Source organism: Eleutherodactylus coqui, chromosome 12, assembly GCF_035609145.1.
Source record: "Eleutherodactylus coqui strain aEleCoq1 chromosome 12, aEleCoq1.hap1, whole genome shotgun sequence".
Classification (NCBI taxonomy): Eukaryota; Metazoa; Chordata; class Amphibia; order Anura; family Eleutherodactylidae; genus Eleutherodactylus; species Eleutherodactylus coqui.
In genome coordinates this window covers 73,728,168-73,743,529 of record NC_089848.1, presented here as the reverse complement: position 1 = coordinate 73,743,529, position 15,362 = coordinate 73,728,168, and the positions used below count along the sequence as shown (strand labels likewise).

Genomic DNA, 15,362 nt, shown 5'->3' with positions numbered 1-15,362 from the left:
TAATGATAATGACATGACTATGCTGGCCCCACCCTTTGATAACAATGACTTGAATCTGCTGACCTCACCCTCTAATAATATGACTTTCTTAATCTCATTGTCAAATGATAATTAGATTGAATCACGCCCACTAATGATAATGAGATTACTCTGTTGACCCCACCCTCTAAAAGATAACTCTGCTGATCCAATGTAGAAATGAACCCATTGTGCAGATTTTCATTATGGAATTCATCCTTTGCCATGCAAATTATGAAATTTTCTTACTACGCTTCCCTTTTAGCAATACAAAGTTAAAGGCCCCTTTTGTCATCGAGTAGGGGTGGAGCTTAGTTTCCACATGACCACAAATCCCTCTCTAGGGAAAAAGAGGTGACATAAGGGGGTGCAGCCTGACAACTATTCCCTCTTGTTGACAAATCCGTTCCATGGACCTAAGAGCCGTGAGCTGCTATAATGTAGAAATCTCCGTATAGTAACAGAGTAAAGGGGACACAAATAAATGATACTTTGTAACAGATGCAGACGAGGCGGAGATGTGTTCTTACATCAGAGTGGAGCTTTCTTTTATGTCGCTTGTCCCATGCCTAAATTGGTTAATACAATACAAACCAATTACCCAGTAAGTGTTAATCTGATTCTATGGAGCTTCACCCATAGGTCTTTGGTGAGCGATGTTTTTGGTTTTCTGGCCCTTTAAATGTTACTTCTTGATATCAGTCATGGATTAGTAGAACTGTTAATGTGTCCATTAAGTGCCGCTTATCTTCTCACTTGAGATCTGTGTCTCTTATCTCCAGGTGTCCCCGCAATATTTGTTACTATATGGGCGCGGGAGAGAGCCACATTGGCCGACACAGAGTAAGTAGAAGAACTGAACCTCCGTGTTAGATGCCTTATAACTATTGTATAGACCAGGGGTGCACAAACATTTTGGGGCTGAAGACTACATTCTCATGAACCACGATAAAACTTAAAGAGATATTTCCATCTAAGACATTTAGGATATATTCAACACATATTCCATAAATGCCTGATAGGGGCAGGTTATATGACCAGAACTTCCACATATTGGGAGAATGGGGTGCACTTCTCCCCCAGTCAGCACTGCCACACATACATGTGCCTCTCCACTACTGAGATACAGTGGCGTGGCTAACGCTATTTGTGTAGTGCCGCCACCATTCAAAGCAGTGCTACACAAATAGCGTAACGGCGCCAGCTTGTCTAGGCAATTAACATAGAGTTGGCACTGCTATATCTGTATGTCTACGAGAAGGTCAGACATTTACTTATAGGGAAGCTGCCTTCCAAGCTGTGGAGGCATTGTAACATCTCCAATTTGCATACCAAATTTCCCAGAGGAGCATTGCATGGCCTTATAAGCTTCCTCACATTTCCTTCCTACATCATAGGCTTCTCACCCAGCTATAAATCTACTGTAAACTAACGGGGAGCAAAAAAAAACAAAAACCGCTGTCTATACATGGCCATCTTACTGGAGAAGACTCTGGTGTTGACTTATATTATATTATATAGCAGGCCTTATATTACGAGGCTGGTTATCAGGTCGGATATTGATCTATAGAGAAGTTGCCTTCCAGTAGGCGTTACTGCAGTGATATTATACCATCTCCTGCTTGCATACTATAACGGGGAGAGCCCCATGGATACAGTAGATGAAAGGAACTTTTACACGGGCTGATAGTTGCCCGAGTAATAACCCAAAAGAGAGATTACGGCCAACCGTTGTCCTGTGTTCACACGGGAACCAACAGTCAAGTGAGTGAGAATTACTAACTTATCTGAGCCGCTTGGTCTTCAGCTCACCTAAAAACCAAGCAACTGTCAATCCGTGCAAACAGGCAGCCGTTCATCTATCAACCCTGAATGGTGGCGGACAAGCGGAAGAGATCTCGGAAGCGCCACACCTCCATTAGTGAAAGCACAGGAGCGTCAATCACTGGGACAACTGTTGGACATTTAAATGCCACACAGTCATTGCATGTAAAAGTACCCTAAGGCTGGCTTAACATGGGCGTAAGTGTATTTAAGTGGGCTTGTGTGCGTATTTTACTGTGTATTTGCGTTTGCAAAAAAAGCACCCACCCCATTGATTTCAGTGGGCAATTAAGTTTAATTAGTTTAACCCTTTCCAATCCAATTTGTATCCTGGTTTTCTTAGGGGGCTTACTCTTTTTCTGCCATTATACAACAGCGCTATATGCTGGCTAAAGCCAGTACTGCATGAGGTGACATGTTGGATAGGCTCCAACAGCAGGGAGGCTGGCAGTATACAGTTAGAGAACCCTAATGGACATCTTTCAACATCGGAGCTGTAAAGCCTTAAATCATAATGTCTTCAGAGGTCAGACAGTGGATTGGAAAGGGTTAATATGTGCTATTTTCGTGTGCAAAACGCTCTCATGTGAACGAACCCATTGAAATCAATGGGTTCTATCCACTGCATATTGTGCGTGCAAATTGCGCAAATGCATGCGTGTGAATAAGCCCTTACTCACATTGTTCTTTCTGGTTGAGTATCCCCATTCTCCTGATGCATGGGGGACCCAGAGAAGCCTACCCAATGCACCATTAGTACTTGCCTACTAGTACTCGCTCCTGCCTTGTCTCTGACATGGATACTACATGTGTGCAGCTACACAGACATTGTGTCCAGATGTTTGGGGGCCACGCAGACTGTGCACCCCTTCTATAAAGCCATGTGTAGACTATTTCCAGTAGGACGGTGACTATTTTTTGTTTCCTGAAGTTGCTTGTTTTTGATGATTTACTCTCGAGCTCAGCGGCGCTCTTGTCCCCCACACAATCTGCTCTCGGTGTTTACATTGTAATGTGCATATAACTTATCAATGAGTGAAATATAATACAATTCTTCCGCAATATACATAAGCCAGCCTCTTCTATCTGGAGATCAGTCAGCCTGCGATGAGATGGATGAGTCCTTCGCCTGGTGGCGCAGGGATGACGTATGTCACTGAAGTCTCAGACTAACAAGAGGGTCAATTAATCTTTCGGAGTGTCTACAAATGCATTAGGGATGATTCTGGGCGTCAGTCACTCGCAGTTCTCATAAGTAACGGTGTTTAGTTGCACGCCGGCCGCCATTACTCACTCTACAGATAGAGCCATAAGGAAAGTGACCCAGATGCATTTATTCATGATCGGGAACACAGAGGCGGCTCCGGGCTGAATACTAAACCCCGAGCGACGGCTTCTTATGTTTATCCATGCATTATCATTGTGTTGTAACATCACATAATGCCATCACAACTACTTACAGTCGGGAATTGTAACCAGTGAGCAAACAACATCTTGTTGTACTTGAGGGCATTTAGAATTTTTTGGGGTCTTACTCCTATTTACTACTATGGGAGGTTTGTGGAGTCTCCCTTATAGACCTCCGATAAGGTAGAAGAAGTAACTTCAGCCAACCAGCCAATCAAGAAGGATCCTCTTGATTGGCTGATCCATCATTTTTTGAGGACGCCTAAACCCCAACAGTTTTTAAATCCCAAATTAGAAGTGGATACTAAAAAGACCAGTAATCTGATGTAACCAAATGTACTAATCCGTGATTGTAACATTTTACCACTAATGATCAATATTTCATGGCTTAATCTAGATATTTGCATCCTGGGAAATATTTTCTTTACACAGTGTCCTGCATCATAGGAACTTCGCTAACTTGTTAGGGTGATGTCTGTACACAAGCTTGCTGACTGTTTTCAAAATCAAGCAACAGAATAGTGAGTGCAGCTCTGGAGTATAGTACAGGATGTAACTTGGGGACAGTATAGAATAAGTAATGTATGTAAAAAGTGACTGTACCAGCAGAATAATGAGTACAGCTCTGGAGTATAACACAGGACAAATAATGTAACTTATGTATATAATGATTCCACTAGCAGAATAGTGAGTGCAGCTCTGGAGTATAATACAGGATGTAACTCAGGGTCAGTATAGGATAAGAAATGTAATGTATGCATACAGTGACTCCACTAGCAAATTAGTGAGTGCAGCTCTGAAGTATAATGCAGGATAACTAATATAATGTATATACACAATGACTTCACTAGTGAAATAGTGAGTGCAGCTCCAAAGTATAATACAGGATGTAATTCTGGATAAGTAATGTAATGTATGTACACAGTGACTCCACCAGCAGAATAGTGAGTGCAGCTCTGGAGTACAACGCAGGATAAATAATGTAATGTTAATGTACACAATTATTCCACTAGCAAAAGAGTGAGTGCAGCTCTGGAGTATAATACAGGATGTAACTTAGGATCAGTACATAATAAGTAATGCAATGTATGTACAAAGTGACTCCATCACCAGAATAATGATTGCAGCTCTCGAGTATAACACAGGATAGGTAATGTAACGTATATACATAATGATTCCACTGATAGAATTGTGAGTGCAGCTCTGGAGTATAATACAGAATGTAATTCATGATCGGTACAGGATAAGTAATGTAATGCATGTACACAATGACTCTACTAACAAATTAGTGAGTGCAGCTCTGAAGTATAGTACAGGATAAGTAATGTAATGTATATACACAATTACTCCACCGGCAGAATAGTGAGTGCAGCTCTGCAGTATAATACAGGATAAGTAATGTAATATATGTACACAATTACTCCACCAGCAGAAGAGTGAGTGCAGCTTTGAAGTATAGTAGAGATTTTCCAGATCTGATACAAAATGTCACTACAGGAACATTATCACAGACAAATTCTCACCTTGGGAATTATCGAACGCCCAAAATTAAGAGATAAATTACTTTGTTTACATGAAAGTCTTTGACTGCCATTGATTTCTTCATAGCCTAAGATGTTTGTTTTTATGCTGGAACTGAAAGCTCTGAGCAATCAATGAAGAGAATAGGGAAAGTTATGGCGGCTCCTTCAGAATGCTCGCTGTCTCCATTTGCCCCCACATTGGGCTTTCCACAGTCAGACACCATGAAGCATTGCCTTGATGTTTAACCACACAGGAGGAGTGTTCAAGATGAGTATTGATGCCAAGTATAGATCGTCTGCATATTATTAGGTTCAAGGCAGCTCTGCTCATTACCCGAGATCCTACAGATATAATCAAGAAATAACATCATTTACCAGGCAGAAACTCAGAAGGTGTCTAGATGAAATGATAAAGCCTTTTCCTGCCTGTGTTCTTCATTTTTATTTCTGAGTTACAGGTCAGTAAATCCGAGTCACTGTGTCCATACATTACTTATCCGTTACTGCTCCTCGGTTACATTCTATATTATACTCCAGAGCTGCACTCACCATTCTGCTGGAGGAGTCACTGTGTACATACATTACTTATCTGGTACTGCTCCTGAGTTACATCTTGTATTATACTCCAGAGCTGCACTCACTATTCTACTGGTAGAGTCACTACGTGCATACATTACATTACTTATCCTGTACTGATCCTGAGTTACATCCTGTATTATACTCCAGAGCTGCACTCACTATTCTGCTGGTGGAGTCACTGTGTCCATACATTACTTATCCGTTACTGCTCCTCGGTTACATTCTATATTATACTCCAGAGCTGCACTCACTATTCTGCTGGAGGAGTCACTGTGTACATACATTACTTATCTGGTACTGCTCCTGAGTTACATCTTGTATTATACTCCAGAGCTGCACTAACTATTCTGCTGGTAGAGTCACTACGTGCATACATTACATTACTTATCCTGTACTGATCCTGAGTTACATCCTGTATTATACTCCAGAGCTGTACTCACTATTCTGCTGGTGGAGTCACTGTGTACATACATCACTTATCCTGTACTGACCCCTGAGCTACATCCTGTATTATACTCCAGAGCTGCACTCACTATTTTGCTGGTGCAGTCACTGTGTACATACATTACATTACTCATCCTGTACTGTTTCTGAGTTACACCCCGTATAATACTCAAGAGCTGCATTCACTATTCTGCTGCTTGAGTCATCATGTACAAATATTACACTACTTACTACGTACCAATCCTAAATTACATCTTGTATTATACTCCAGAGCTGCACTCACTATTCTGCTGGTGGAGTCACTGTGTACATACATAACTTATCCTGTACTGATCTTGAGTTACAACCTTTATTATACTGCAGAGCTGCACTCACTGTGTACATACATTACATACTTCTCCTGTACTGATCCTGAGTGACATCCTGTATTATACTGCAGAGCTGCACTCCCTATTCTGCAATTTCAGAGCTGAAATCTCTCTTCATTTTCTTGTCTACACAGTATTCTGCTGGTGGAGTCACTGTGTACATACATTATATTACTTATCCTGTACTGATCCTGAGTTACAGCCTGTATTATACTGTATAGAACAACACTTATACAATGCTGCTGCATAGAGGACATAAATAGTTATTACATTATAGTTTGTTACTTAATTAACTTTTCCTTCTTTCTCCATCAGGTGCTGGGACCTAAGTGCAGGGAACTTGAAGTGGATATTTCAGGGTCCAATCCTGGCTGCTACTGTGGTAAGGGGTTGATTATGGCCATGCTCATATGACAATCTTATATTGATGCCTTCTAAGTGCCACAATAGCCATTAATGGAGTTGCCTGGTTTATAAATCCTGTTTTCTCGTATGCCATTAGGGAATTCTTGGTTAAAGGGAACCTGTCACCAATTATAAGCACCATAAAGTAAGTTATAGTACCTATAGTTTATGCGATATGGAGTTCGGAGAGCCCCTTTTCATAGTCACCCGCTCCCCGTTTCAGGTTGCGTCCTCCAGCAAAGTCAACGTGCGCACAACTAGCTTGACTCTTTTCAGAAGGCTATGCTTGCACACTCCCATAGAGATGAATAGGACTTTGCCAGGGGGCACCGCAGAAATGGGGGACCAGGTGAGTATGAAAAGACGTTCCTCAGACTCCACATGACCTAAGCTGTGAGCACCAACTTAGTTTATGGTGCGTATACGTAGTTGGTGACAGATTCCCTTTAATAAAGGACTATCCTCCGTACATCTAGTAACCAAAGTAGACATCGGCTACATAAAACATATCTGTGAAAATGCTGGACAAGATAATGGAGACCGGAAGAACCCCATTATAGCCAATGGGGTCTGTTGGGCACTGTTGGGGTCCGTGGTGTGCCAGATCCAACAGCTCCGGGGTTTTCGCTGTTTTGCTTCCATTATGGGGCAGAACAATGTAATAATAATAATCTTTATTTGTATAGCGCCAACGTATTCTGCAGCGCAATGTAAATCAATTGTGCAGATGTGAACAGCGGATTGCTATTTATTTTGTCAATTTTTATATTTTTTGTTTAGCTATTTGACCATGTTTTTAATAGAATTTAGTAATAAAGCCACAGGAGTCATTCCAGATGCAATAAGCAGATTTTATGGTTCCATCACAATCTAAAAATAAGGAGAGCATTAGATACAGACCCGATACTGCTTTCTTGGTTTCTTGACAGATTTTCTTGGACGAACATCTCAGTATTAAATATTTATTTCCGTCTTTTATGCTTAACGGAATATTTAATTTTTAAACATTTGTCTGTGTTTGATAAAACTGAGCTTAACTCTGTCACTGAGTTTCCCACAAAACATACTGTATAAAGGGCATTATTGCTGTGACTATAAAAAGTATTTACCACCTCCCCTCCTTCCCCAAAATTCTGTTAGTAAATTCTAGTTAGAGGAACCAGAGAGGAGAACTGCAGCGCCTTCTCCTTGACAGGCTCAATGCATCTGTCTCTGCCACGGCCATACAGAGCCTAGACCCGGAGGTAATAGGTAGGGCAGCTTCATTATGCCCTGATGTGCTTGTCTCTTCCCATTTAGCTCTGGTTTTATATTCAGGGTAGACTGCAGCAGGTTTTCCTCCAGGATTTCTCTGTATTTCACCACAATCTGAAAAGTTGAAAGCCTTCTAGGACCTGTTGTGGAGGAGTCTCCTATAGAGTATGAGGATGTGACCACCAGGCTGTACAATGGAGTGTTGTTGGTGAAAGCTTCAGCCCAGCCTAAAGGGGCTCTCAAGGAATACCATGAAATGACTGCTGTCCGTGCAGCCTGTGGAAACCTGTCCTAGAATGAGAGAATGCATGTGCAGACCAGAGAGGGAAGGGCATAGGCTGAGGGATGGAGTCACGGGTGGCAGTAGAGACTAGTGATACACAGTTCAGAATAGGGCAGACACCTTTCAATAGGTGGCACTTAGAGATGAGCGAACGTACTCGGATAAGCACTACTCGTCCGAGTAATGTGCTTTATCCGAGTATCGCTGTGCTCGGCTCTAAAGATTCGGGGAGCGCTGCGGAGCGGGGAGCTGCAGGGGAGAGCGGGGAGGAACGGAGGGGAGATCTTTCTCTCCTTCTCTCCCGCCCGCTCTCCCCTGCTCCACGCCGCAACTCACCTGTCAGTAGCGGCGCTCCCCGAATCTTTGAGAACGAGCACAGCGATACTCGGATAAGGCACATTACTCGGACGAGTAGTGCTTATCCGAGTACGTTCGCTCATCTCTAGTGCCACTGGCACTACAGGAAAGCCTGCTGTGTCTGCATTTTTAGGGTACTTTCACAAGGCAAAATCAAATACAGATTTTTTTTGCACGGATTCCACCTCTAAGGCCACGGTCAGATGAGAGTGGTTCTTTGCGCACCTATGTGCACAAAAAAATGCACTCCACGCATTAGCGCAACACGCGTGAATGGGCAAAGTTTTATATACGCAGCTGCTCCATGAAGGTCTCCTCATCACTGAACACTGTGTCAGCACTGTGACAGTGTTCAGTGATGATGGGACTCCCTGCGGGGATGAAAGAATCCCCTGCCACAGCTGTCACAGCTGTGGCAGAGGAGTGTGATGCTATCCCATTGCTTTCAATGGGGCCAGTACTGCTGCCTCCCTATTGAAAGCAGTGGGCTGAAGGCAACCCCCACAGGGATTTTCAGGAAAGGGTTTGAAATATAAGCCCTTCCCTGAAAATAAGCTCTAGCTGCTTGAAAAAAATTTAAAAAATAATACATCACCTCTCCGACGCTGTCCAGCTCTGCCGCATCTTCTTCCCAGCTCCCCAGAACTGTTCTAAAGCATTTTCTTCTGGCCAGGAATTTAAAAATCCCCGCCTCCTAAAAAAGCGCTGCCTCTGATTGGCTGAGAGCTGTGACCAATCAGAGGCAGCACTCAGCCATTCATCTGCCACAGATCCGCATGCGGATTTAGCTGCAATGAATGTGCCACATCAACATGCAGAATTTCTGATGTGGATGCACGTTAAGAAGTGACTTCTTCTTTTCTGCAAGATTTCATTCCGCTAGAGAAACTGTATTGACAAGACAGCAACGCATATTCCCATGGAGGGGCTGGTCGCATGCTCGACTGCCTCCCCATTCACTCCTTCTAACTTTAGGGGACCTGATCTGTGGTTTGTTTTAAATAGGGTCTGGTTCCTTGACAGATGTTTAGGGGATCTGACCTGGGTTCTATATTAATGGGGTCTGATCTGAGATCTGTAATAATGGAGGTCTGGGGTCTAGGATCTGTATTAAAGGGGTTTTACTACTCCATTCACTTTCGTGACACAGAGGAAGTAGTTAAATGTACTCTGTATTCTTCTTTGATCTGATTGAAGTAAATAGAGCGATAGTCACACATACGCACCAACACTCCATTCACAAGGGGTATTCTGGGTGCGAAGATTTGGGGATCGGTGGTCAGACCTTCAGCAAACAGACATTTATCCTTTATCCTGTGGTTAGGGGATAAATATCACTAATGGAAAATCCCTTTAAGGGAGCATCTATTTTTTTTTTTTTGTTTAGGGGGTCTGTATTCATATAGGAGTATGATGAAAGGTTCCTTATTTACTGTTTGTAATTCAAACGCTGTAGCTTGGTGGCGGGTTGTATACAAATAGGTGGAGCATAAGGCTAAAAATCTGCACACAGAGCGATGCTTAATACACCGCTTTATTATTGAGATTTTTAGTACTACTTTTTATGGAGTGAAAAAAGTTCCATTCTCTGTGATTTAATGAAAAAGTGCAAGCGGGGTGTAAATAGTTTTTATAGGTGCTGTATGTATCTGTCACGGAGCAGAGAGTAATGCTCAGCAGGTCTTTACTTCATGTAATAATAGATAAATTGATAATAAAATGTTTCTCTGGTTACGGTGACAGACACCAGTGTAAAATATGGTGGTGGCTGACAGGCAGGCGTCACATCTCCCTCTCTAATCAGACTCCATTACATCTCATAGCACATTTTACAATCCTACAGAACATTTCGTTCTACAGAAGTTACAGAATTCTTCTCAACATTTAGAAGAAAAAACACAGAAAAGCCATATTTATCGTCCTTCCAATGCTCCTTCATGTTCTTTCATGGGAAATTAAATGTCTATTTTTTCAGCCCTTTTGACCTCCTTATGCTCAGTATTTTGGGCAGTTAGTACTTCACTGTGAGATTACTTTTTTCTATTTGTTGGCTGAGCTCTTACATGTACAGCCCATTAAAAGAACTCCATCCTGAACCAAGAAGAGTGAGCAGAAGTAGGAAAGTTCAGCTACTCCCATTCAGTAGGTGACCTAGAGCATTACAGTAGCCATGTGCGGGGCTGGCCTTTGGGTAAATGGCAACTTGTGCCGAAATGACTGTATTTAGGCGCCTTCTCCACCTCCTGAACAAGCAGTATAGAAGGAAAAAACTGAAGGCTACTTCACCATCACAAGCAATGTTTTATTTTCTAATATTCTCGGTGCATTAAACAAGAGAAATACAGCAAAAAGCTTCCTGTTAATTATAGATTTTATATACTGCTTCTGCACGGACCTTTATACCTCCCCCAATATCATCTCTCCCATCCCGACAGTATCAACTCTGCCATAGCTAATATCATCTTTCCCCTCCCTCAAGTATCCTCTCACTCCCCCAGTGTTATCTCTCCCCACCTATGTTATATTGTCACCAGTATCATTTTTTCCCCCCAGTATTTTCTCTTCTCCCACCGTATATATCTCACCACAATCATCTCTCCTCACAGTATATGCTTGTCACACAATATGTATCTCCCCCAGTAATTCCTCTCTCCCCCAAAGTATATGTCTCCCCAAAATTATATATATCTCTCCCACAGTATATATATCTCCCCCAGTAATTCCTCTCTCCCCCAAAGTATATGTCTCCAAAATTATATATATCTCTTCCACAGTGTATATATCTCTCCCACAGTATATCTCTCTCCCTTAGTGTATATCTCTCCAAAATTATATATATATATATATATATATATATATATATATATATATATATATATCCCACAGTGTATATATCTCTCACACAGTATATATTTCTCCCACAGTATATATCTCTCCCACAATGTATATCTCTCCCACAGTATATATATATCAAAGTCTGTATTTCTCCCATAGTATATATCTCTCCCACAGTAAATATCTTTCCCACAGTATATATCTCTCCCAAATTATATAAATCTCCCAAAGTGTATATTTCTCTCCCACAATATATATCTCACACAGCGTATGTCTCTCCATCTGGTGAAATATCCCCCACCCAACAATATATATTTTCACCAAGTAAAACCTTTCCACTGCAATATATATATATATATATATATATATATATATATATATATATATATATATATATATCCCTGTACAGTATATATGTCAGCCCAACAGTATAATCTCTCCCCTATAGTATAATATCTCTCCCACAGTATGAACTCCCTTCTATAGCGTATAAACACACCACTGTATATATTTCTCCCATTATTTTCTCTCTGCTTCTAGTATACTCCACAGTATAATCTCTTCCCCACAGTATATATCTCCCCCATACAATATAAACTGTCCTTCCCAGAGCACAGCTCTTATCCCCCAGTCGGCCCACTCCCCTCTTCACACACAGCAGGAGTAGTCAGCAGCTCTCACAGCTCCTGTGTACTCATGGAGAGGCTCCTCCCACATGTCACACAGCAGGAGTAGTCAGCAGCTCTCACAGCTCCTGTGTACTCATGGAGAGGCTCCTCCCACATGTCACACAGCAGGAGTAGTCAGCAGCTCTCACAGCTCCTGTGTATTCATTGAGAAGCTCCTCCCACATGTCACACTGCAGGAGTAGTCAGCAGCTCTCACAGCTCCTGTGTACTCATGGAGAGGCTCCTCCCACATGTCACACAGCAGCTGAGAGGGGAGGTTGGGGCTGCTGATAACTCCTGCTGTGTATGGGGAGGACAGGGGGTCCACCAAGGGTAAAGCAGCTTCCTTCAGGGAGGAGGTGAGAAGGGGCAATGATGGTGCCCCTGAACTAGGAGGGGCAGTATGGTTTGTGCAGTTGCACAGGTCGCACATCCCTAAAGATGGTTCTGTCCATACATGGAAGCTGAACAATTCTCATTACCTTATTGACATATTTATTCAGAGATTTGTCAAAATACACTTTGATGTTACCCCTTGAAATTACTAGTATAAATTAATTGCTGACATCATTATCATTGCCCGCTGGAACAAGTAAAGGTATTTAAGTAAGATCCAAAGGAGAAACTAAGGCTGTGTTCACATGATGCGGTCAGATTGCAGATTTTGTCGCCTGATAGCCATCATTACTTCTTTAGGGCTTAGTCAGACGGGCGTTTTTTGCCGCGATTTGCGCATGCGCATGCGTCCGGCGATTTTTTAAAACCATTGCTTTGCAATGGTATCGGACACATGAGCGCTTTTTATGCGCTCGTCCGATAAATTATAGAACAAAAAATCGCAGATCGCACCTATCTGCGATCTGCGATTCCTGTTCGCTTCTGTATATGCGCTCAATGGGGCCGGCGGCAGCAGCGCCAACCCCATTGAGAACATATAGAAGACAAATCATTCTTCTCTGCCACAGCTGTAACAGCTGTGGCAGAGAAGAACGATGTTTGCCCATTGAATTCAATGGAGCGGCAATACAGCCGCTCCATTGAAAGCAATGGGCTGCCGGCGTGCGCGGGGTGAATTGTCGGGAAGGGGTTAAATATATAAACCCTTCCCTGCAATTCATCCTAAAATGTGTTAAAAAAAAAAATAATTGTATACTCACCTTTCTAGTGCAGCCGGAGTCCAGCCGCGGCCGCTGTCAGTTCTCCTGAACTGCTTCTCGGCACTATTCAGCCGGCGGGGCTTTAAAATCCCCGCCTGCTGAATGATCTGCCTCTGATTGGTCACAGCCTGACCAATCAGAGGCCAGTTTCACTCACACACCCATTCATGAATTCATGAATGGGTGAGTGACTGCTGCCTCTCAGCGCTGAGCCAATCAGGGGCAGGTCTGACTCACATCCATTCATGAATTCATGAATGGGTGTGAGTGAGGCATGCCTCTGATTGGCTCAGCGCTGAGCCAATCAGGGGGCAGGTCTGACTCACACCCCCTTCACACCCACTGCAGGACGGCCGCTCGGAGCTCCAGCTGCCGGGAGAAGGTAAGTGCATATATATTTTTTATTTTTACACATTTTAGGATGCATTGCAGGGAAGGGCTTATATATTTAAGCCCTTACCGACAATTCATCCTGGACTCGCCCGCAGCGCATTGCTTTCAATGGAGACGGCTGTATTGCAGTCTCCATTGAATGCAATGCGCTGGACAGCTCCGGCCCGTTTCTAATGAAACACGGCTAGGAGCAGATTTTCGGGCGATTTGCGGGCGACTTGCGCGCACCGGTCACGCGATTTGCGGATGCGCATCCGTCATGCGATCCGCAAATCGCGTGAAAAAACGCCCGTGTGACTAAGGCCTTATGCTTCTTCTTTTGATAAATAATTGTGTTGATGGAGGTTTTTCCTTTTTCTTTTCAGGCAAATTTTTTTCTTTTTATTAATATTGTTCGAGTATTAGCAACCAAACTAAGAGAGACGAACGCGGGGCGGTGCGATGCGCGGCAGCAGTACAGGTGAGCACTGACTACTTTATATCTGTTTCTCCTGTTCATCTCACATTTGAAGCTTATATAAGGCTCAAAACTCAGATGTCTGAGTAGATACAATGCAATGATGAGAATGACCTGCAGGACTTTCCCACTCCAGAGTCTACCTACCTGATAGTTTGGTCCATATAGCCTAGAGGTACCAGGGATTAAGACTGCGTCCTGCTGAGGGGTACTCCTTATCAGTCTGGGTAATGCCTATAGTAGCCCCAGCTCTTGAGAGCATGAGAATCCTGAAGCAATTTGCCAGTGGTTGGCATTGATCTCAGCCAATGAGATTGCGGGATACCAGTCAAGGGAGTAGGTATAAGGGGTCATCGTTTTCAATTCGTTTGCAAAAAAGACCCCATAAATCTCACATAACAACAGCCCGTTGCTAACACTATGGACACTCTCACTATTTCACTCTTGTCCAGTTGATATTTCACTTGCTGAAACCATTCTTCTTGTGTCTAATTGCAGGAAGCTGCTGAAGTCAACGCTGGTCTTAATGCCGCTCTTTGGCGTTCACTATATCGTTTTCATATCTCTGCCATACACTGAGGTGAACGGTCTGGTATGGCATATACAAATGCACTATGAAATGCTGTTCAACTCCTTCCAGGTATACACACATTCATGCATTCATTAATCCTTGCATCCATAGATTTTTTTAATTGCCATTTTTGGGGTACGTGACCCATCCCATCCAAATATATGAAACAGGACCACTATATATTGAAATCTATTTAGCCCCTCACCAATGAATAATTGCAAGCTGGGAGACTAGAGAGCAACATTGGATGTAATAACATAACATTACAAAATTTTATCTTGTCACGGTCAAAGCTCAGGGTGGTGGTGGTATGTCATGACCCAAAAATTTACCAAAAATTCAGAGCTAGGGGCAGCAAACTGAAGCCATAGCTAAGGTGATGGTGGTAGGTCATCATGACCCAGAAGGCTCCAACAAGCGAGAACTAGGGCAGCAAACTGAATGCATAGCTAGGGTGATGGTGGTAGGTGATCATGACCCAGAGGGCACCAACAAGCCATAGCTAGGGCAGCAAACTGAAGCTATAGCTATGGTGATGGTAGTAGGTCATCATGACCCACAGGGCACCAACAAGGTACAGCTAGGGACACAAACTGAATCTCTTCCCCTGGTGCAGAGATACCTAGCTACTACTCTGGAAAAGCTTCACATATTTCTTTAAAAAAGGGAGATGCAAAATAGCTTTCATCTTAGGAAATCACTACATGCCTCTGTCAAGCAGAAGCAGTGCTTACAATGGGGCGGCACGCCATCATATGGTCCAAGCCCAAGTAGACCCTTTCTGTTCTTTTGCAGGATGTCTTCAGGTGTCATGTATGG

The 15,362-nt window shown here is 42.9% G+C and overlaps 2 protein-coding genes across 2 annotated transcripts in view; both read left to right on the top strand.

Moving 5' to 3' along the window:
* ALS2CL (ALS2 C-terminal like) overlaps positions 1-15,362 on the top strand; it is a 703,387-nt gene that overhangs the window by 409,535 nt on the left and 278,490 nt on the right. The gene's annotated exons all lie outside the window — the stretch shown is intronic.
* Positions 1-15,362, top strand: part of PTH1R (parathyroid hormone 1 receptor) — a 210,624-nt gene that overhangs the window by 179,991 nt on the left and 15,271 nt on the right. Inside the window, exons 8-11 of the mRNA XM_066584858.1 lie at positions 801-861; positions 6,479-6,545; positions 13,881-13,975; positions 14,471-14,612. Coding sequence (XP_066440955.1) covers positions 801-861; positions 6,479-6,545; positions 13,881-13,975; positions 14,471-14,612 — 365 coding nt within the window. The remainder of the gene's footprint in view (positions 1-800; positions 862-6,478; positions 6,546-13,880; positions 13,976-14,470; positions 14,613-15,362) is intronic.